The 22,845-nt window shown below is 35.5% G+C and overlaps 2 protein-coding genes across 5 annotated transcripts in view; one reads left to right on the top strand and one right to left on the bottom strand.

The window, feature by feature from the left end:
* The window catches only part of CPNE3 (copine 3), a 26,709-nt gene extending 7,146 nt beyond the window's left edge, over positions 1–19,563 (top strand). The window contains exons 2-16 of one of the 2 annotated variants that reach the window (XM_015855817.2): positions 996–1,135; positions 1,588–1,767; positions 2,839–2,913; positions 3,336–3,407; positions 4,374–4,457; positions 6,054–6,143; positions 9,279–9,377; positions 11,238–11,324; positions 11,896–11,955; positions 13,026–13,159; positions 13,563–13,617; positions 13,717–13,768; positions 14,356–14,489; positions 15,759–15,995; positions 16,941–19,563. In XM_015855817.2, the coding sequence (XP_015711303.1) occupies positions 1,004–1,135; positions 1,588–1,767; positions 2,839–2,913; positions 3,336–3,407; positions 4,374–4,457; positions 6,054–6,143; positions 9,279–9,377; positions 11,238–11,324; positions 11,896–11,955; positions 13,026–13,159; positions 13,563–13,617; positions 13,717–13,768; positions 14,356–14,489; positions 15,759–15,995; positions 16,941–17,051 (1,602 nt within the window). In that variant the 5' untranslated portion in view covers positions 996–1,003 and the 3' untranslated portion in view covers positions 17,052–19,563. Of the gene's footprint in view, positions 1–995; positions 1,136–1,587; positions 1,768–2,838; positions 2,914–3,335; positions 3,408–4,373; positions 4,458–6,053; positions 6,144–6,562; positions 7,317–9,278; positions 9,378–11,237; positions 11,325–11,895; positions 11,956–13,025; positions 13,160–13,562; positions 13,618–13,716; positions 13,769–14,355; positions 14,490–15,758; positions 15,996–16,940 lie in introns of those variants that run through there. The other variant, XM_085537250.1, reaches the window with a different exon arrangement.
* Positions 19,460–22,845, bottom strand: part of CNGB3 (cyclic nucleotide gated channel subunit beta 3) — a 58,586-nt gene continuing 55,200 nt past the window's right edge. For all 3 annotated transcript variants that reach the window (XM_085537247.1, XM_085537248.1, XM_085537249.1), the window contains one exon: positions 19,460–22,845. In XM_085537247.1, the coding sequence (XP_085393373.1) occupies positions 22,606–22,845 (240 nt within the window). In that variant the 3' untranslated portion in view covers positions 19,460–22,605.

Genomic DNA, 22,845 nt, shown 5'->3' with positions numbered 1-22,845 from the left:
TGCTGTGCCTGGGCTGTGGACTTCCTGTAAAGACAGAGAACCTGGAGCAGTGGAGGATTTGGGATTTCCAAGATAAATTGCTTGTGGAAAGATGTAGAACTTCGAGTTAGACCTCGCCTCTCAAGGAAAGAAGATGCTGGATATGGTCAACTGTATTCTTGAGAAGTAAAATTATGAGTCTCATAATATAGGAAATACCTGTTGCGCAGACCTGGTTTGTCATGCAAATGACATTGGGCATCATGACATTTTCCACATTGGGCGTCATTGTTTCTTAATGTTTGTAAATCCTTGCTGGTATATTTTTTGCAGTTCCAGTAGAAGATAATTGAAATGTGAGAAAGCAATCAGGTTGTCTGCTTTTGTTTGCTTGTTTTTTTAAGTGAATTTCTGTGCAGAATTCTTGGTTTTTACTGGACTTCAAAATCGCTCATCCCTATTATTAAAGCTGTTGCTGCACTTAAAAATTTACTGAGGCAAAACTTACCGAGTCTTCTTCCCCATGCAACTCTTTTACCAGTCCCGCTGTGCTTATTTATTCAACATTTTGGTAAAAAGGTTTGATTAGAGTGTATTAAATATATATTTATATATTTTAATAATTCATTGCATTGTTACGAGTTGCTGGCATTCATGTGGGTTTTATCAGATGAAATGTAAAGTTTGTGAAGTTTTATTGTTAGCAATCCAGACCACTGTGCCTTCTTTGTGGTGTTCCCTGTTCTGCATTTTGTTCCGCAGGTGTTACAAGAAACTCGGTCTTGTTTCATATGTTGCAGGCTTGCAATCCATATGTGGAATGCCAAGAATATGGCAGTAGTACTTTAATGCTGGAATGTCATAAATCTCTAAGATGGCATTTAGAGCCTTGAACCTCACTCCTGACAGGCTGATGATTATAATGATCAGTCAAATAATTAATTCACTCTGACAATCCCTGTGTTTGCTTTGTAATCCATTATTACTTATCCACTATTTATATTGTTGCTTTCTAGCTTAAGAAATGGCGGCACAGTGTGTGACTAAGGTGGAGCTGACTATTGCCTGCACAAATCTTTTGGATAAAGATGTTGGCTCCAAGTCAGACCCACTGTGTGTTCTTCTCCAGAATACGAGTGGTCAGCAATGGTATGAGGTATGGTGTGATGGTTCTTATGAGTCTGTTAGAAATACAGTCTAGCTTGTTGGACTTCTTAACTGGATGGAGAACATAATGCTAATTATTACTTCCAGTAAATACTTAGACCTGATGTACACTACCTAAGGCATACAGGACTCTTCTAAGTGTTTAAAAGTACTTTTAGAAATGAAGTATTCCCAAATAATCACGTAGTCAGTTGGCAGTCTACTATTTTTACGTTGGTCTTTCTGATCAGGAAAGATGCTCCTTATCAGCAGCAAAGGAAGACAGAACTGCAGATAATAAAGAGTGGATTTTCTGTACTATGATTAGTTGCATTTGATGAAAGGTTGGTAGGAAGACATGTCCTTATACTAACAAGAATTTCAGACAGCTTTTAATAGTGGGTTATACATGTGTACTTGGTTGGTGACATTCTGAGTAAAGTGATATCTTTCTGACTGCAGGTTGATCGCACGGAAAGAATTAAGAATTCCTTGAACCCTAAATTTTCAAAGAAATTTCTAATTGATTACTATTTTGAGATTGTTCAGAAACTTAAATTTGGAATATATGATATTGATAACAAAACCATTGAACTGACTGATGATGACTTCCTAGGAGAATTTGAATGTACACTGGGACAAGTAAGTATGCGAATTTCCCATAATACTGAGAAAATAAAAGTCAGTGCAAATCATTTACCACATCTACCTTAACTTTATCACAATGTTAACTTGTATTTGGTGTATCAGATTTCCCTTTTTTTTTTTTTTTTTTTCCCAAAACCTCAGTTCAGTTTATACTATTCTTTTTTTTTATTTTTATTTTTTTTCAAAAGCTTTTAAGGTGCTGCCTTAAAATTTGCTTTAAAATATTGACTGTCCAGATTGTTGTTCTGAAAGTAACTTAGAATAAACCTCTAATTATTTTTTATACACTGAAGTAAAAAAATATATAGAGAGAAACTGGTGTGTAGCAACGTGTGTGTTCACAAGGGCCCTGTTAATGTTGGCAATTTGTTTTTCAGTTAAGGCAGGCAGTGATTCTGGTTCTACATAGGACTGTAAATAGATTTCACTCTAATTTCCCTGCCAGTTTTTACTATTGGTGCTACTGCAGTTGAGCATCTTCTTTATCTTAGAAGATGTTCTTAAAGCATCCTTCAAAGGCATTTATACTCAGAAGAATTGTCTTGGCATTTCCCTCCCTGCTGGCATTGTGAAATGAAGTTCATTAATAAATAGATGTGCTTCTTAGGAATGGTTGCTTGGAAAGTGTAAAATAGCCGTCTAGAATCACTGTTGAGGGAGAGGTGACATTGCTTGCATAATGTATTGTTTTTATAAATCTCTTTACTGAAGATGTTTGTGTAAATTGACTCAGTGTGTGTGGAAACCCTGAGAACAGTTTGAGAATGGAATCTAAGATATTATTTTTCTTCAGGCATGTATTGTGTTACTGCATTGTACTTTATTTCAGTTTCATCTGAAACTCTGTATGTTTTTTCTGCATTGTTATTTTTTAGTTTTCAAGTGTACCTATTACCTATTTTATCTATAGGAGACCATAGAAAATAAATATAATGCTGTTGCCTGTCATCTTCAGGATGAAGGAAAAGCTCTTAAAATGATAGTACATTGTTGTCTTATTTCATTTATTTGGAAATCTGTTTAATTGCTTTAACAGTGCTTAATACTCAAATTTTATCTTGGCAGATAGTTTCTAGCAAGACTCTAACAAAACCGCTAGTACTTAAAAATGGCAGACCTGCTGGGAAAGGAAGTATTACGGTAAGGCATAACATTCTTCAGCATTTATCCTTAGATATTGTTTTGTTGCATTTATTTATTTTGAGGCATGAGCACAGTATGTCCAATCTACAGTGCTATGAGTAATCTCACATAGTTTGTTTGGGTTTTTTTTCTCTGCAAATATTTCTTTGTCATCCAGAGGGAGAGTTGCTCAGCTTCTGCATGTGGAAGACTCATTGCATCCATCCAAATAATTATGTTTGGCAGTATCTTCTATGTAGTGTCATTGCTGTAGTGAATCCCAATATCAAACCAAATTGTTGCTCCTCCTGCCCTGATTTTTTACTTATTTCTTTCTGAGCAAACATACCTCTTAAAATGAAATTATCATAGAAGTATTATGAACAGATAAGAAAAGTATCATTTCTAGACACAAAATAATTATTTTTTTGCCTATCTAGATTACAGCGGAAGAAGTGAAGGATAACAGGGTTGTCTTATTTGAAGTAGAAGCAAGGAAATTGGACAATAAGGTATTTAATTGATTGTTTTTTTTGATAAAACAGTAAAATCAGAATGTTGTCAAAAGAAAAAACTGAGCACTGGAACAGGCTGCCCAGGGAGGTGGTGGAGTCTCCTTCTCTGGAGATATTCAAGACCCTCCTGGACGCCTACCTGTGTGACGTGGTGTAGGGAGCCTGCTTTGGCAGGGGGGTTGGACTCGATGATCTCTAGAGGTCCCTTTCCAACCCCTACAATTCTGTGATTCTGTGAAAACAAAATGTTCATTCTTGTTTTTTTTTTCTTAATTGATTATATCAACTAAGATTTTATTTACACTAAAAAAAGAAATTGAAGGAAGACAGCTTTAGAGCAACTTCATTGCACGTATTTAAATGAATTATACCACTCCCAAATATAATTAATATGTTGTAGAGATATTTTGTGGACAGCATCTCCATTTAAATGGGTGGTGTTATGCTTAATTGTAAAGGTAAGGGAGTTTTTCTAGATCCATTGACTTGAATATGTATATAACTGATTACCAGTTAGTGCTCTAAGAAAATGTTAGAAAGTTCAATCAGAATGTGTAAGTCTGTTAAATGTTTTAGTGCTTGTAAAGTGTTTGTGTTTAGGAAAAAACTTTTAAAAACAAAGCTTTATTGTAATTTCAATAACAGAGAAAATATTATCAGTTTTCTTGGCTGATTTGATGATTTATTTATTTATTTATAAATTGGATCAAATCCTTACTTACTATGTATCCTAATACTTATTCCTCTAATTATTCACTTGCTTGAACTGTTGGGTGTGTAGTATGTAGTCATAGCAGAACTTTCAGAAAGGGTAATATAAGCAAAATGACATTTCTTTATATGAAGTGTTTGTTCCCTGAATATTCACTTTACTTTTTTTAATCTTAAGTGTTTTTTAAGTGGCATTTAATGGTGTTTATGCCACAGGGTGTTCTGGGATAATTATATGTTCTTGAAATACAGGACTTTTTTGGGAAGTCAGATCCTTATCTGGAATTCCACAAGCAGACTGCAGATGGAAACTGGGTGATGGTTCACAGAACAGAGGTAGGATATTCTTTGCTCACAACCTTGAGCTGAGGTTTCTTTGATTTTCAGTGTGTCATACTGCCTTGCAACCAGAAGAGTATGATTCAGTAGTTCACATGTGGTTTTATTAGAAGTCCCCTCATCTGTTCCACTGACTTTCTCTTCTCACAGGACAGAAAGTTTACATTGCTTTGATCCTGCTTTATGACATCTATTTTTATTTATTTATTTATTTATTTATTTATTTTAGAACTTTCAGTAATTTAGAAGATGAGTCTGTCTGTATATGGTGCCTTTTCAAAACATTTAAGAGCTGCTCTAAATGTAGAATTTGGACATGTGACTGTGTTTCTCTTTTATGTCAGTGTCACCTAGCTGTACTAGTTTACTAATGAATGGAATTATACCAGATGCTTGCATAGCAAGGGCATGTCAAGGGTAATGTGGAGTTTGGACTGCAGCAGCAGCCTTCTGGCTGGGAGGGGCACAGGTTCCATGGCAGCGATTGGCGGGATAGGAATAGGTTAAAAATGTCTCACTCTAATGTAAGCTCAGGCCCTCATAAAAACCTGGGTAGTGTGCATGTTGAAAGGGTTGTAACCATATTTGTATGAGACAAGTGTCGAAGTATGAGTTCCTTTGTGTGAGGCATATAGAACCAGTTTCTCCCACAAGACCATTCTTCTGCATAAAAAGTATGTTTTCCACAAGGATTTCAGTCATCTTCTGTTTAAATAATGAATCCAGAATTTGCTGTTCCAGTCTGGAATTGATTGGAAGGCTATTTCTGTGTGTTACAGATCTTGAAAATCTTTGTGTTTATTTATGTATGTTCATTTATTATTTACTATGGTGATTTTCAAAATAAATATTTCTACCTCTAAGTATCAGTAGTGCTGGAAATCTAAGTGTTACTAGCTAGGTATTAAGTGTTTCTTGTTATGATTTGTGGTGTTGGTTTTTTTTTTTTGTTGTTGTTTTTGTTTGTTTTGTTTTGCTTTATAAAATCATCATTATTTGTATTTGGACAGTTTCTGGTTGACAAATTGATTAGCTTTCAGCTTGAGAGACCTTGTGCAGTAAGGTGTCTTTTTTGTCCTCAAGCACTATTATTGCATATATTTCCATAAGTAGCATTTCAGAATAAGCACTGGCTGGACTGAAAAGTAATTTCCAGAGCACTGCTGTGTTTAGAAATGTAATAATTTTCCACGTTTTTCTTGGTATGTCATGTTTGTGAGCATATTGTTTGTATTAAAGGCGGGGGGGGGGGGGGGGGGGGGCATCTGAGAGGTTAAAATAATAATTATATATTTAAGTATAAAGAAATGAAAAACTTTGCAGTGTAGTTGAACTGTATAGTAGGTCACAGTGCAGTCTGGAAAATAGAACTGAAAAGATCCCATCTCTGTTGGGCAATGATACTGCATTTTAAGAATCTTTATTTATATCACATATTATTCCTATATATTAGGATTTGGATTTTAGGAATTGATTGACGGCAGCATTAGTCAATGGTTGATTACAAATGTCATTGTATGGAGGTATGACCAATTATAGATGACTACTTTTTACTTTTGAGATATGATACTAATCTGGCTTTTTTTCTTCCAGGTTATTAAAAACAATTTGAATCCTGCTTGGAGACCCTTTAAAATCTCTCTCAATTCTCTGTGCTACAGTGACATGGATAAGCCCATTAAGGTAATGTATAGGAAATATATATATGAATCAATGGGAAATGTGTTATTCTAGTTACTGTTTCTTTTTGTTTCAAACTAAATGGAACTCTTAGAGCTTTTATTATTTATTAATTTGAAAGTCATTTAGGTATATGCAAAGTTAGAATATGCTTTATTCTGTGCTTTGGATCATGTAACACTGTAACTGGTGCAGTAGATAACACTAATGAAACTCTTATTGTGCTGCCTGATGTGATTAATTGCACTTTTTCTCAATATACAAGCTGAGGTAACAGATGTGGACTAGGTGCATCATCTTGTAAATTCCAGGTCACACAGCTTTTCTCCTCAGATGAAACTGAACCTTCTGTCAGAAGGGTAACCAAGTCTGCAGAGTTTACCAGCACTGATCTCTAACTCGGGCGTTTCAGATCTTACCTTGAATGAAGTATGTTTAACTTCTGAGTGTTTTTTCTTCAGGAATTTCCATAGTTTAAGAAAGGAATTAAAGATAAGTAGCCAATCACAACTGCATTTATAAGCTAACATGAACATCATGGGAACCTGTTATTTTAGCATTTGGAAAACAAACAAACAAACAAAACAGTAACAACAAATGAAACTATTGTACTTTCTGTCCTTTGGGGAAAAACAAATGAGAGCATGAACTGCATGTGACCAATATTAGTACTGTGGCTTGAGGCAATCCTGGAAAATGCTTAACGGCCACAGAGATGTGAATGTTACAAGCACCTGTATATGTTTAAATACATAGTTATAGAGCAGCCTAATAAACAGTTTCACAAGTGCAGAACCTGAGAATGTGCTTCCCTTGCTGCTACTTTGTTTTCTTCTTTTCTTGATTCTTTCTTTTTACCTTTACCTTGAAATAGCTGTTTCCTTAAGTAGGTCTTGCTTCTGAGTATGTTATAAATATGTATTTTATTTATTTTATTTTTTTCCAGTAAACATCTCTGATAAAACAAAGGCCATTGACTAAATTAATGACTGACTTGCAAGCAAACAGACAGGAGGCTGAATTTCAGCTTCTGGTGTGTAGTAACTTAGAAAACCAGGAGCTATCACTTCAAACATTAAAATGCAAACAAAATTGTATCATATTATTGAAGGATTAAATAATACTTTAACAGTTTTATATGCACACAGTTATGTACATAATGGGCTATTTGTCATAGTAAGTAAAAATACCAGTTTTTCCCTAATGAGTGTCTTTTCATCCATTTATTGGCTTAGTTTGTGTATTCCCAGCAATGCACAAACCAAGCTGAGTCTTCATCTTCTGGATTTATTGCTGTGTTTTTTGTGAGTGTGTTTGTAGTCAGTGAAGCTTTTATGTGCTACAAAAGTGAATCGTTGATTTGGAACAAGCACACAGATTCTGCAGGGGAAAATTCTTATATAATATTTTCACGTGGTTCCTTAGTGTTACCATGTGTTCAAGAGAGAGTATATGTGGAATAAAATAAAGGTTTCTGTCTTGCCTGGGCTAAGTTTTGAAAATTAAATTCAATTAATCAAATAGGCAAGACAAACTAATTCCTTTAAAATGAAATTACTGATAACCATGAACAAGAACTGTAACTTTTGGCTCAAGAAGCATCTTTAGTTTTAGATCTCAGGTACCAAAGCTCTTGGCTGATTATTTGATTGGCTTACATTTGGTGTTCAAAATAATACACCTGGCATTTGGTGTGAACATCAATCTGTTGATATTGTGGATGATTATATGAGATTTAAGTTGCTGTTCAGTGCATGTGCATGCGTTTTGTATTTGTTAGTGCATTCAGAATGCTGTAGGAGTAGTGCAAACTGCAACATTGAGGCATGTTCTCCACAGCTTAGAATTTCCACATAATGTTTTGTGCTGCAACATTATTTTTTGTTTTCTGAAAGATAATTACACCCAGGAACTCAGACCTGTATGTTCGCACTGTTTGGTTTTCATTGTTACTCCTAAATGAAGTGGTCAATACAATTGAATTGTTTCTCAAATTTAGGAAGACTTTTTCAGTGTTGAAGAAAAGGTGTGAAAGCATCTGTGCAGTTTTCTATACATACATATATACATATATTTTCATACTCTGGAAAAGAGTTTTTTTTTGAGGTTTATCTTTTGATTCAAAATAATTGAAAATTCCTTCCTGGGCTTCTGATTTTAACATTTTAATTTGTTTAGGTTCATTTTTCTGTGATTTGATTAATTGCAGTAAGCTAACTAGCATGTCTACATGTAAAACTGTAATAAAATATCAGAAGTGGATGGAATGAGCATGTGAAGTTACATAGTTTTTTTTGTTTTTTTTTTTGTTTTTTTTGGAGCTTTAGCTTTCAAAAATAAAGGCATTATGGTGAAAGTAACAGTGGTAAAATTCTGTTCACTTAAACTGATATGTTCTCAAACAGGGGAAAAAAAAAAAAAAGTCTGTTTTCTCCTTGTTCTGTCTTGGGGGTGTTGAAAGATGAATTATTTGAATACTGAATCCTTACCATTAAATGCTGAATACAGACAAGGAGGGATTTTAGCTGATATTCAGATCCATGAAGCATGGATCATAGAGTCTCTAAGTTTTCTAGCATTAGGAAAAAATAAAGTCCTTTCTAGATTTAGAGCTGAACCTTCTTATACTTACAGATTCTGAGTTCTTTTGTAGATTAATGCATTGTTTAAGTATTAGTAAAATTCTCCTGGTAGCTTAAAAGAAAAAATTGCTGAATTGTTAGCTAGATACTCAATGTTAAATTTGCTTAATGCTTATGAAAAATTAAGCCTTCTAACCCATGATGATGGTGGGTAAAATATATATAGATCATATTGGAAAGAGTTGGAATATCCTCTTGTTCCCAAAATGTTGATTTTTTTTCCTCCTGTGTGAGACCTTTCACTATTTGACATTCTCAAGTCTTCAGTTCAATGGAGGATAGGATCTGCAACTGGGTGGTTTGGCTTTTACCCTGTTGAAATCCATGATCATTAAATGCTTATGCAAACCTTAGACTGCAACACAAGAAAAAGTCAATGATGTAAGAGTTCCAGGAATATTTTGGATGTTCAGTCTCATGTAAAAATACCATTGCAGCATTTATTGCTTTTGTAGGCTTACTTCTGATATTAACAATGAGTAATGCTTCATTTTAGGTTGAGTGTTATGACTATGATAGTGATGGGTCTCATGATCTCATAGGAAGTTTCCAAACAACAATGTCAAAACTGAAGGAAGCATCTCGGTCCTCACCTGTAAGTCTTACATATTCTAAGCTACTTAGATATTTTTGAGGTGTTCTACTAATTTCAGGACAAAATTTACATGGTAAGTTTTTTTTGGTACCTGAGTTGTGTTACATTACAGCTGAACAGTGCTACCGTAGTTGAAACTGTCTGGTCTGGATATTTACACTGTGACTCTACTTTTCTGGGCCTCATATCTTGGCTAGAGTTGTGTTTTGCTTTTTTTCCTCTTTATTTTGATATTAAATATCAAGTGCCTAACCATCTGCAGAAATTAATTTAATTAACTGTAACTTTCCTTTGACTCCCCTAGAAAAAAAACCCACAACACTCATCCCCTGTAAAAAAAATAAATGCCATAATTTGCATAATTTTTTTTTAAAATTTATTTTTAACAACTGTAATACTTCATACATTCTTCAGTTGGTCATTACCTCTTCTTTAAAGTGAATTTACTTTTAGCGTTCTGAAGAGTAGCAACAACTTGCAAACCTTGTAATAAAGTTTTCACTTCAGGAAAAAAAAAAAAAAAAAAAAAGAAAAGAAAGAAAGAAGGTATAGTAACCATAGCAGAAAAGTGTATGCTTTACTGATATATATTTTGCCAAAATATTTTAGCATCTTTTCATTTAGTTCTGAAAATCTTCAGAATCATTCCTGAACTGACAGTAATAAGATGCACTGAGCACCTGCCTGTACTTTTGTAACATCTTGAGTGTTGTATTTGTACTAAGTTCTTCAGAGCTGTTAATGACGAGGAGTCAGCCTTGACTCTAGATTTTATTTTATTTTTTATTGTTGTTTTGAGTCTTGCCAGTCTGTTCTTGTTGATACCTGTTCCTGAATTAATTTTGAGTTACTACGGGGTTCCACTTAGTGCTTTTTAATCTTCTGTGTTATTTGCAGAGAATTCTGGTTTCCTTGTATTTTCCTTTATATATTTTCCTTTATTTTTACTGTCTCAGTAATATGGAGTATAGATACAAGACAATGCAAATGGTGTGCAGTCATTTTTTCTTTCAAAAATAATATATTTCTAATCTCACATCTTCCGAATAGTTTGATAAGATCTATAAAATATTTCCATTGTGTGTTGGAATTGGAGTATGGGTACTCCCAAGTGTGTTCTTGGGTTCTCACAATTATGGTATCAGCTACATTTATGGAAGATATTTTTTCTAGCAGGGATAAAGAAGGGGCATGTAGGCTTCTCAGGTGCTGACCTGGCTAGTTTACTCAGTGCCCTCTTTCACTTGAGATTAATTGCAAGGTGATTTTTTGTAAAGTGTAGTTTAATCTAAACCAAATAAGTGGAGCCTGTTTTTCTGGCAGCAGGTCAGAAGGTATGGCTGAAATAGTTCCTCTGGCTACTTATGAACCAAACATACTGCATTATGCCAGTAGTGACTGCATGATGGCAGTACCTACTTAACATAGCTAGCTACAGATCTCACCCTTTGGTTAGGGTACTGTTTTAGCTAATGAAGAGTGTAGAAATTGTTTCTGGAAAGATTAAATATATATCTTTCATTTCGTTATGTAACTGGCACTGCTGTGGGAACAGTAGTGATTTGCCTGAGTCTCTGTGCCTTTGACAAAAAGTAAGTTGTACTGAGATTCTTCATATAGTTGAAGTACAGTTGTCTAAATGAACCTTCTTGTAAGCTTTTGGTAAGAGAGAATTATCTGTTTTTTTGATGGGAGGATAATAGGATTTTTCTTGCTGATATTGGGATGGCTGTGCTTACTTTTGATAGTGAAGCAAAATGCATTTTCTAATATAAGCCAAATGTATGAGTGCTAGAGGGAAAAATTCTGAAGTTGTTGAATAAATACTACTTATAGTACTTTTGTTTTGCATTTGTGCAGGTTGAATTTGAGTGCATCAATGAGAAGAAAAGACAAAAGAAGAAAAACTACAAAAACTCTGGAATTGTGAGCGTTAAGCACTGTGAGGTGAGTAATATATTCTCATATTACTTTGTTTTTAATTGTTCAGGCGTAACAGCTTTCGTCAAGTATACCTTCATCCTCAAACTTCAAAATGTGTGAAGCTGGCAGACATAGTAAATGTTTAATGGCTTTGATTTACATAAAGAATGGAGTGATTTACAGGTGAAACTTGTCTGCTCTTGAGTGAGTCCCTCACCTCCTTCCCCTTCAGTACTCTCTTGAAAGTTGCTTACCAGATTATAAGGCCATTCCTGAAACACTCAGTTTTGTAATTAAAATCTGCCAAGTCTTAATATGTTTTGTTAATGATGTTGATTTTGGAGTTGCTCTGCTGTCTGTCTGTAAGAACCTCTGGAACAAGTTTGATTCCAATACAAAGTGTAGCTGATGGCGTTGACTATAAATATCCTCGCTACCGTGAAAGTTAGGATTGTAATTAGTGATTCATATTAGTAAAGATAAGAAATTTGAAACCTCAGAAGTGCTTCCAATGATACTTATTGTTTTCCCTTTCAAAATAAATAAATAAATAAATAAAATTTTAAAAAAGTTACTTTCTGTCTTTTGTTTTCAGATCATAGTAGAATGTACATTCCTTGATTACATCATGGGTGGGTGTCAGCTGAATTTCACAGTAAGTTAAATCATCTATATAGAACAACTTTAAAACTTTGGGGGCAAACTGAAGTGTATTGTTGATTGCCTGTGTTCTTCATTTGATTATTATATGATTTTGTTCTGTACTGTGGAAGAGTGTGTTGAATTCATCTTGGCTGGTCACTCAGCCATGCTATAACTTCCCTATAGGGAGTACAGGGTGAGAGAATAAGATGGAAAAGCTTCTGGGTCAGGCTAAAAATAAGATCATTCACAGGTTACTGTCATGGGCAGATTAGACTTGGGGAAGGTTTATTCAATTTATTGCCAACTAAAAATGGAGTAGGATAGTGATAAATACTAAATAAAACTAAAAATAATTTCTTTCTGCATGCTCTTTCCAGAATCAGCTTTTTTTCTGACTCTTCTGCTTCTTCTCTAAAGAGTGGTGCATGGATGATTGGGAAAAGGAGTTGTAGACAGTTCAGTCTCTTTTTTGTTGTTTTTGTTTTCTCATAATGACTCCTCCTGCTTGCCAATCCCATCCTATCTAAAGATTTACCTTTTGCCCTGGATTGTGGTTTTCAAGACCCTTTGCTAAAGTAAAGTAAAACTCAGAAGCTACCACATAGGGTTCGGCTTTTAAGTTGTAGTTCACAAAACTAATACAACGTAAGTGCATCATCATCATTGAAGAGACGATGACCTCTTGAGGTCAGAGAAGGTCTAGAAATAGTTCTTCTGTTGGGTCTGTCCAGTTGCATGTCTGAGCAGAAAGAGATGTTTGACAAGAAACAAGAGCTTATATTCACAGATGTTGAAGAGCTGCTGTGAATGGTAACTGGAAGTAAACACAGCCAAAAAAACCTGACAGATGAAAAAATTTCTGTGCTTCCAAGAGATGTAGAGCTTCTACTATTTTTGTGGTGGTATTTTTTTTTTAAGTGTGTTAAACTTCCAAGGAACTTGTATTTAAGTACTGGACCCATTAGATTTTTTGTAATAACAGTTTATAATTCTTTTGAAGTTTTTACACTGGCTTTGTATGTGATTAGATGAACGTTTTCACCTCAAACAATAGCTTGTTTTGAATACTGCATTTGACAGGTGGGGATAGATTTCACAGGCTCCAATGGAGATCCGCGCTCTCCAGACTCCCTTCATTACCTCAGTCCTGATGGAGTTAATGAATACCTAACAGCCATTTGGTCTGTAGGGATGGTCATTCAAGATTATGATACGTAAGTTTTAATTCTTTTAACTCATTTTTTATAGTATGAATAGATTTTTGTAGTCAGCAGATGGGCCAGTGAATGTAGAGTTAAAAAGGACTCTGTTGTCACTGCACAATCATATAATCTCAGGTAGAAATTTGTATTTTCAGCAGGTCAAGTAAAGCTTTTACATCTGTGATGTGAAGAGCATCATTAATTTAAATAAATGTTTGAATTTTTAAAATTTGGTGTTTAAAAATTGGTTTTGTTTATAGAGCCAATTACAGGGAGAACTGCATCCAATTTTGCCTCTTAATTCATAACTGCACTTTTAATGACTAAAGGCAGTACTGATTAGCTAAACTTACTGAACTAGGACAGCTTTTAGAGGAAAACAGTAATTTCATTTTCTTTAAAATTGCCTTTTTAGAGATAAGATGTTTCCAGTCTTTGGATTTGGTGCACAGATTCCTCCTTCCTATCAGGTAATAGAGCATGTAAATCCACTCCACAAGTCAATTAAAAACATGTATTTTAGGAAGGAATTGTGTGTATATTTCTGACTGATTTTTGTATATTAACAGGTGTCACATGAGTTCCCTATAAATTTTAACCCATCAAACCCATTCTGTAATGGTAAGTCACAGACAGTAACATCAGATGTAGGGAATAAAATGTCTAATATGAAAGGATGAAAGAAAAGCATTTGAAGAGAGAACTGTGAAGCATGTTGCTCAAATAAATTAGATGAGATTAGTCATCTCATCATCAGGAAACAATTTTATAAACTACATCTTAATTAACAGAAGTAGCATTTGGTCTCTCTTCTGAAATGACTCAGGAAAACCTTTTTTAACAGCTAGATCCACAGTACAGGTAAACTCTGCTGATGTGGATTTTTCTAATTTGAGTACTATGCTGTGAGTGCCTGTTCAACATGGGCTCTCTGATCTCATTGTTAACTACCACAAACTACCAGCCAAAGAAGACTGCTGAAATTTAATTGCACATAATTGGACTTACAGTGTTTGGCATTTCTATTTTTGACATAAAACCAAGCTGAAGGCTTCCATTACTTGTGAATAATTTAATTTTTATCATCATGGTTGGCTGTAAATCTTTGTGCCACTACTTTATGAAACTAATGGTGTTTTTAGAAAGATTGAGTGCTTCAAAATATTCTAATATGCAAGGAGTACATTGAAACTATTTCTATTCTCTAGGAATCCAGGGCATTGTTGATGCATATCGTGCTTGTCTTCCTCAAGTGAGGTTATATGGGCCAACCAATTTTTCTCCAATTATAAATCACGTGGCAAGATTTGCTGCTGCAGCCACACAGCAGCAAACAGCATCTGTAAGTTTGTTATCACAGTGTATTTATTTTTTATTTTTCATTCTATACTTGTTTATAAGCACCATTTTTCTTATAAAGTTGTAAGTGTAAACTTGTCCTAACAGCTGTCAATTTACCTTGTGAATTGATTTTTGCTGTCTTTGAAACTAGATAAAATCTAACTTATTCTAGCAGGTTGTTCATAATTCTCATTAGCAGAGTAAACTTTTCAGAGTTGATACTTAAAAAATACATGGTATCTTAATGGCATTTTCTATTCAGAGCTCAAAATCATATGACCAAGAAAAAACAGGGATAGTAAATGGATACTAACATAGATAATGAACTGTCCTTATTATAAAACTGTAGGTGCTGTGTACCTTGCCCTTTCCACCCTGTTACGTATAAATGCAAAGGCTGCTCTGAAAGTAGTGCCTCCTATTTTATTATGGTGGCCCACTATGTTAGAGGCGATTGTTGATGACATGGCAGTAGGGGTTGTGATTTCCCACCAATATGCTGTTAGGTTTTGTTGCCATATGACAGATGACAGCAGAGTGGGTCATCTCCACTGGTACAGACTTTGGGAGCATGGCATGCAGGCTCTTCTTCACTGCTGGCAAAAATGCACAGCTAGTGTTGGTGATTATGTTGAAAAATAATGTTTTGTAGTAGAGAATTTACTCTAAAATTGTGTATGTTCTTTGTATCTGTTGTAGCTCCCATGGAAATAATTAGGAGGCATTACTTTCAGAGTGACCTACATATGTGCAACTGTCTGACCATATTAAGAGTTGGTAATTCTGAAGAGGCATTTTCTGTTTCTCTTGGTTACATTCTCCTGTTTCTCTTTTCTTAAATGAATGAAGCAAAGTTTACGGTTTCATAAGGGTATTGTTAGAACAGAAGGGGGGAAAAAATACGAGTTTCAAATGCAATCTGTGTTCTGTCCAGAACTGCAATAAACTGCCTCATATCTCAGGACAGATGCTTGGAAAGTAAGTTATTTGGGTTTATTTGGGGATTTTGGAGAGGAAAGGAAGCCTGAGAGGATTGTTTTCCAGGAAGGAGTGTTGAAAGATGACTTCTTTTAGAAGATTTAATTGTCCAAATCAGTTGCTTTGGACTGTGCAGAAGCCTGAGCAAAACACAAATGTTTGTAAACTTCAGTGAGTGCAGTGAACTTATTTAAAATCACATTAATATACAGCCTATGCATGTTTTTTTCTAAGCCTGTATCCCCATGTGTTGTCTCTTTCTATCATAACATGGTGTTTATTGATTTGACAGCAATACTTTATTCTTCTCATCATAACGGACGGTGTGATAACAGACCTTGATCAAACTCGAACTGCCATAGTTAATGCTTCAAAATTGCCCATGTCCATTATTATTGTTGGTGTTGGAGGAGCAGACTTCGATGCTATGGAGTTTCTTGATGGTGACAATGGAGTTCTTAGGTCTTCATCAGGAGAACCAGCTATCAGAGACATTGTCCAGTTTGTGCCATTTAGGAAGTTCCATAATGTAAGTAACTTTAATGGTGAGGTATGTGAAAACTATGGAGGTGTGCTAGGTTTCCTATGATATCCTATGTATAGTTTGAACTTTTGAAGTGGCCCTAAAAAGATCTGAAGTCTGAGATACATACGTATCAAGTGCTCAGAAGTAAGGGCAGAAGACTTTTAGCATCTGTAGAGTTTCTGTTAGGTGAGAAAAACATGAGCTGATTCATGTTTTAAAGAGTACATACCTGGTTTGGGCACTGCATTTCCGACAAGTTCTTACAGCTGAATGACCATTGTAAATCCAACTGAGATTAGATTAAATGAGAGGATGTGTTTTTCATTTTGGAGGCAGGTATTACTGTGATTCTGTTCTTATGGAGAAGTGTTTCTTATTGTGGTCGTGTCCTTTTTTAAAAGTATATGAATGTCACGTTTTAATGTGGTGCCAGAACTGAAGCGTAAGTTGGTAAAGTGGTCATCATTAGAAGTTGTGTGTAGAAAAACAGTATTGGTAGTTTTCATTAAAAGAAAGATATCTACCTCTTACCTCCCAAGACATGAATCAATTGAATCTTGATTTTTGTTTTTTGCTGTACAACCCAGTAGAATATGCACAGGCTTACACAGACTGACACGTAAAAGTCTTATCTCAGGGAAAAGTGAATTATAAACAAAAATTTGAAGACTTCTTTGGGATGGGTAAAATAAATTGAAATAAGAGCAATATTAATATTATTTATTAAACATTTTTTGATCTTAGAAAAAGTGGAAATTTTTTAAAAGGTTGTTTTATCTTGCAGTAGAAACAATATTAACATGGAAACTTCCATTTTTCCTTGAAGGGTACTGTGTAAATGTCAGACTTTCACTCCTCTTAGTAGTGGAGATACTTACTGCCTGTCTTAGGATTTCCTTTAACAGTTGGTAGAGATGGAAACTTGATGTTCTCTGTTTTTTTCCTAAGTCTCCAAAAGAAGCTTTGGCACAGTGTGTCCTGGCAGAAGTCCCTCAGCAAGTGGTGAACTACTTCAGCACCTACAAATTGCAACCTCCTAAGAATCCTGCTGCAAAGTGAGTGGGCTGAGTGGGGAAGCTGAGTCTTCATACCTTCTTTACTTGGTGTACCTATGGACTTGAGAGTTTCTTAAGATACTTCTATATATGTACATATGCGCACCTCTGTGGTAATGCGTGTTAGCTTTTTCCTGCAAAACAGTTTGCCAAAGAGTGTCTTCTGAGGGCCAAAATTGCAATTGTTTTAGTATTCGATGTATGCTTATGTGATGGATCTTACATGGATGTGTTTTATTTTGAAAAGTAGTAGAGGGGGGAGAAAGAAAAGATTGGCTATGCAGAGAGAAGGAGGAGATAGATATAGAGCAGAATGGCTGCCCATTTGATAAATATGGCCAGTGAGAGTGACCAGTTACTTTCTTGAGTGGGGATCAACACCAAGTGCTGCAGTTTCTCAGTGATTGCACGAGCAATCTGATGTGAAAAAGAGGGCATATCTTCAAGCAGGTTAGTTTGTACATGCTACAACAAATCTGGAATACTTCAGGCTTCTGTGCCTACTAAAGAACCATAAGAAAACTTTGTTACAGTAGTGGTAGAGTTACATGAGTGCCAGAACAAAGTGTATAAGTCCTGTTTGCATACATACTTCACATTTACTACTTTAGTGCCTTTGACCAGTGCCTTAGATCTAAGAATGTGTAAATACTGGCAAAATCTCTAAGAATCTCATAAAAATACAGTGTTTGAGTGAGAATTTCACAAAAAAAAAAACAAAAAAACAAAACAACCAGGAAGTTCAGGTGTTTTTCTCTCTTTCCTTTCAGTGGGGAAAGTCATATGCCTGTTGATCTTTAAAGTGAAGTTAACATTTTAACTGAAAAATTTTGTTTAATGACTACATGTTATCATTCAAAGCTGGTTCTTGAAAGCGTAATCTACTTAATATTGATTTTTGTTGTATTTTGAATCACGTGTTTTTCTGATGAGCTCTCAAGAGCTGGTGAAAAGTGCCTGCAGAAAACAATCTTTCCTCTTCCACCCCCAGGAGGAAGTTCTAAGAAAGTATCTTTTGGATTTTGGATGGTCTAGTTGTAGCATGTTACAACAAAATGAGCTAAAACTGAATTTAACCTTCTTGGGCACCCAAGATGGCACCAGGTTATAGTGTATGCGTGTTTTCTGTCTGTTGGAGTTGCACTGTTCTTTTGCCACATATGCGTAATTCTGCCAAAGATCTGGATTCATGTTAATGTATTAACGTTCATGGATGAATATTGAGATTGCTTTACACATCCTGTAAGTTGGTCCAAAGATTCTCTAGGCGGCTGACTAGTTACCAGTCATGAAGTAATATGATATTTATTCTCTATTCTGTTTTTCTTGGTGGAAGAGGGACCTAAATTGTTTTAGGACTGAGATATAAAAAATATATATATTTTATTTTGTATTAAGTCAAGCACTCTTTAAAAATATATATACATATGAATAGTAAATATGTATATATAAAAATTCATATTTTGTTCATATAAAAATATATGGAGTCATTTCCTTGTAAGTGATGTGCAAATGCATCAGTATTTCAAACATAAGATCTAATAAACTCATACTTGATTTGCAACAGACAATATTGATATCAAGGAAGTCGTTATGAACCTAAATCACACCGCTTTAAATTGATGAAGTATGATTTTGCACCAGTGTGCTTTCACAGTCATGTGCTCCATGCAGACAGAGAGCAAATGAGATGGGATATCAGTGCTTTGTCTAGATTCACTGAAGTGGATGTGTACTGCTGATTGGAATCCAAAAATTCCCTTTGAGCTTTCTGCCAAAAATGATGCTGCATCTCAGTTATGTTACAGTTCTTCTTGTGTTGCTGTGGAACTGCATTTAAATGCATTAACATATGTTAATAAGCATAACTGTAGTAATCATCTGCTGTGTATGAAATATAACTTAATCCTGTATTCATTGAGCTTAGGAAATTAAATAGCATATCAATAATGCCTCATCTCAAGGTGCCCTATCCTTAGTGAAATAAATATGCTTCAGACCTGACAGTGGCTAGAGCCATTTTCCAAGTATACTCCTCTTTGGGGCATACAGCTAATGGCACGTTGAAAAACTTGGAAATTTTTGTGCTAGGCTGAAGCAGTATTTGGAGCTGAGGTAAGCACCAAATTGGATCAAGAGGAAGGGGAATTTTCTCATTTGCCATTTTTTTTCAATTTTTTTTTATTGTTTTTGTTTGTATTTTTACATGTGACAAATGCCATATTAGTTTGAGAGTAACAAGCAAAATATTGTCAAGTTCTGGAAAGTGTAAGCGCTTATAGATCACTTGCACCACCTTGTGATAAAAATAATGTATAGCAGTCTTTGTAATCAAGATCTTTTTGATGTTTAACATGTTAATATATACATATGTACGGCAGAGAAATAATCTGTGACCAGCGTTGTTGTGAGTTGTTTTTTTTTTTTTTGCTGTTTTTTAAAGTGCTTTCCATATGTATTTCAGTTCTGAAGCTAACTGGTTTACAATGCTATACATTAAAATTGCCATTTCAGTATACCGTCTCCTGTCATGCTTTTGTATTCACCATTTTCTTTGGGACTATAAATTCTGCTTTTGTAACTGCTGTAAGGAGTAATGCATAGGCTGAGCAGCTTAGATTAAATAAGTATTATTAGATGGGGAAAAATGCCTTCTTACTAGGTGGTTGTGAATGTGCAGCCTGTATTTCATAAAACATAAAGTACTGACTTTATCAACATGGTATTCTGAAGTTGGATAGTTTTAGCAGCAGCTGTCTCATCCATGCTGAAATATGCACTTATTATCAGTTTTTCCAAGTTTTTTTTTTCTACTCTGTGTTGTTGTGTTTTAAGTAGAGAAGTGAAGAAATATGTTTATTTTTAAATTTCAAAACCATTGACCCTTCACTGACATTCAGGTGCAGTCAACACAGGGATGATTTACTGGCAAACTGGGACTTACTGGAGGCATAGTGTCGCAGTGGTATGTTATGCCATACAGTACCTTGGTGAACCAAGTAAGGGCTCTAGAATGATTCACTCAGCTTCTGTACAAATGAAAAATCCACAGGATAAAAGCAGTTTCACAAGGTTTAATGCACCTTACACAAGGAGCGTTTCTTGAGGTTTCTTGTGCTGCATGGTTTTCTTTCTGTGCAAACCCTACAAATAGTTGAATTTTGAACTGCAGGACCTTCCTGCCCCTCCCAACTCAGAAATATAGATGGATTCTAGGAAATAATTCAACAATATCTGAAAAAGAAATGAGGGTGACTTTGTGTAGCCCTGACCTTAAGTGCTGAAACTTCTTTCATATTGCATCTAAGGAACAAGAGAGCTTTGCATAGCTGGATAGATTTGGAGATGAAACTGGCAAGCTCCTCTTGGAAACCTCAGCTGCTAAGAGCTGCAGCGAGGCAACAACTTGTGGGATGTTCTGTTGCTCCAGTGTAACATTTGCTATTGCAGTTAATTAATAGTTAATTAATGCAGTCACAATACGTGACTGAACTTCAGTATGCCAACCATGGAAATGTTTGTTTTGAAAACCTGACAGAATTTTTATTGGCAGAAGGGGACTAGATCTTTTGCTTTACTCATCAATATAGAATTGCAAAAATATGGGGGATTACGTACTTTTCCCACTTAATGTTTTGAAAACTGCCCCTTAAAATGTCATTTAAGAGCCGTGAATGAAATGAATTCATAAATCATGTTCACAGTAGACCTCACTTGTAAAGCAGTCTTGTAGCACTTCTCATTTTGATCTTGTATTGAGATGTCCCAGATGGACAATAAATGAGTAGTTCTTTGTGGTGTACTATACCATTTTCTGCCACTGTTGCGTGGTATCCTTTCTTTTTTTACATATCAAATAGGAATTGACAGACCAATAAAAATGGTTCTTCTCATGTTAAACATTGACCTCACTGTTAACACGACAGAATTTTCTTTTTGAGGGTGATTTGTTTTTCAGCCATTTCATAGGCTGTTTAGAATACACAGAGAACACATCTAGCTTTTCCTCAGCCAAGGTGCCCACAGATTCTGCAGCTGTGCCTATGACTGGTGTTCAGCAGGACAGACCAGCACAATTTGTAGCCCACAGGAACATGAATAGCCTGAAAAGGAATTTTTTTTTCCACTGTGGTATGGTGTTTTCCTTGTATCTTGGTTGTCTGGTCAGCTGTGGAACTGTAAACTGCCCATATGATTTGTCTGCAGACCTCTGGATAAAGATGGTAGTTCCCAGCACTATGTTTGCACTGGGGTATGAAAATAGACAGGGAGAGGGAGAAGAATTTAGAGGATTGTTGGGGAGGGTTTTCTTGTGTTACATTGGGGTTTTTCTAGGTATTTGTAACATGTTAAGTGTAAAGTGAAAGCAATTGAGAATTAAGCTTAAAACACTGCTTCATCTTTTTGTTTAATTTATATCTCTTTTTGCTTTGAGTCTGTGCAAAGAAGGTTGGCTTTGGTAGCTTCTTGTTAGTGGCACAGCTGAGAGAGAGCTTTCTAGGTAAAGGATTTGCTGTAGTTCATAGGTATGCCCATCCTATAAGGTGTATGGCTCATTTGTTGCTGTGAAGTAAGCTCTGTAGTGGAAATGAACAGCTGGAGCATTCAGCCTTTTGGAATCATGTAGCACGTGGCCAAAAAAAAATGCAAATCCTACTTTTTATAAAATTGCTCTTATTTCTAAATTGGCCACTCTAGATAAGAGATTCTTCAATAAAATTAGCCAGTATCAAATGCTTGTTCTTCAGAGAGCAGTATTAATATCCAGCCCCTTGAGAACATGAAGTGTGTAAATCAGCAACCAAAAGTTAAAGGTTGCTCCCGAGGGGCATGTGGGTAATATCTTAGCTCTGCTCTTCTGACTCACCAGAGTCAATACAGATAACTGCTTTTGCTTTCAGGAGACTAGCAGTAACTACACAACCTGCTTTCCCATTCTGTATGTTGTGACTTTTCTATTTATTTATTTATATGGTTTTATTTTGTAGCTGTCTGTCCTAAGCTAAAACATTCTAATGCTGAGCATCAGCCTTCTGCGCTGACCTGTGCTGTCATAAAAGCGTGTCACTGATTAGTAGTATAAGGGGAGGAGAGAGAAGGATCGACAGAAACATAAGTAACCTCAGCAACAGTAGTGAAGTAACAAGGAACAGGACAGCTATAGGAAACCAGAAAAGAAAGTAGAACAGTACAGACATGAAAATTACAAGCAAACTAATGAAGAGGAAAAACAATAAGAAAGAGAGAATAAACAGGAGAGGGAAAAAGAGAAGCAGGAACAAGATGGAGTAAGAGATAATGGAGAGCATAGATCAACCAAGAAGGAAGCTGTTCTGAAATCCAGTCAGATCTCTAATTTGTATTACACCAGGAGTTCTCTCTTCAGCCTCAAGGTTAAGATGTAGGTGTACAATTTGTCCTGTTGCTTCAGGAGAGGAGAGAAGAAAAATAGCCGGGGTAGATTCTCTCTTGAGTAGCCTCTACTTTTATCTTTTGTACCCAAAGGCAAAGTCACACTGAGCCCTTTGAATTCAACAAAACACAGCCCAAAGCACCATCTATTTCTTTTTCTTCTCTTTAGCTTCGACTTTAAGGATCTCTCCTTCTTCTGCTCTTGGGGATGGAGACATAGTGATGATCAGAGATTCGTTAGTGGTTCCTCTGTGCATAACTGGACGTGGTTTAGGCTTAGTGTCTGCTTCTGGCTCTTCCTTTTGTGGAGGGGGTGCAGATGGGGCTGCAGGTTCTGGTGGTTTCTTCTCCTCTATTTCAGTCTTCTCTGCTTCAGCTTCATGTTC

The sequence above is a fragment of the Coturnix japonica genome, chromosome 2 (genome assembly GCF_054131305.1).
Source record: "Coturnix japonica strain WE chromosome 2, WE-NBRP24, whole genome shotgun sequence".
Classification (NCBI taxonomy): Eukaryota; Metazoa; Chordata; class Aves; order Galliformes; family Phasianidae; genus Coturnix; species Coturnix japonica.
This window is presented reverse-complemented; position numbering and strand designations above follow the sequence as displayed.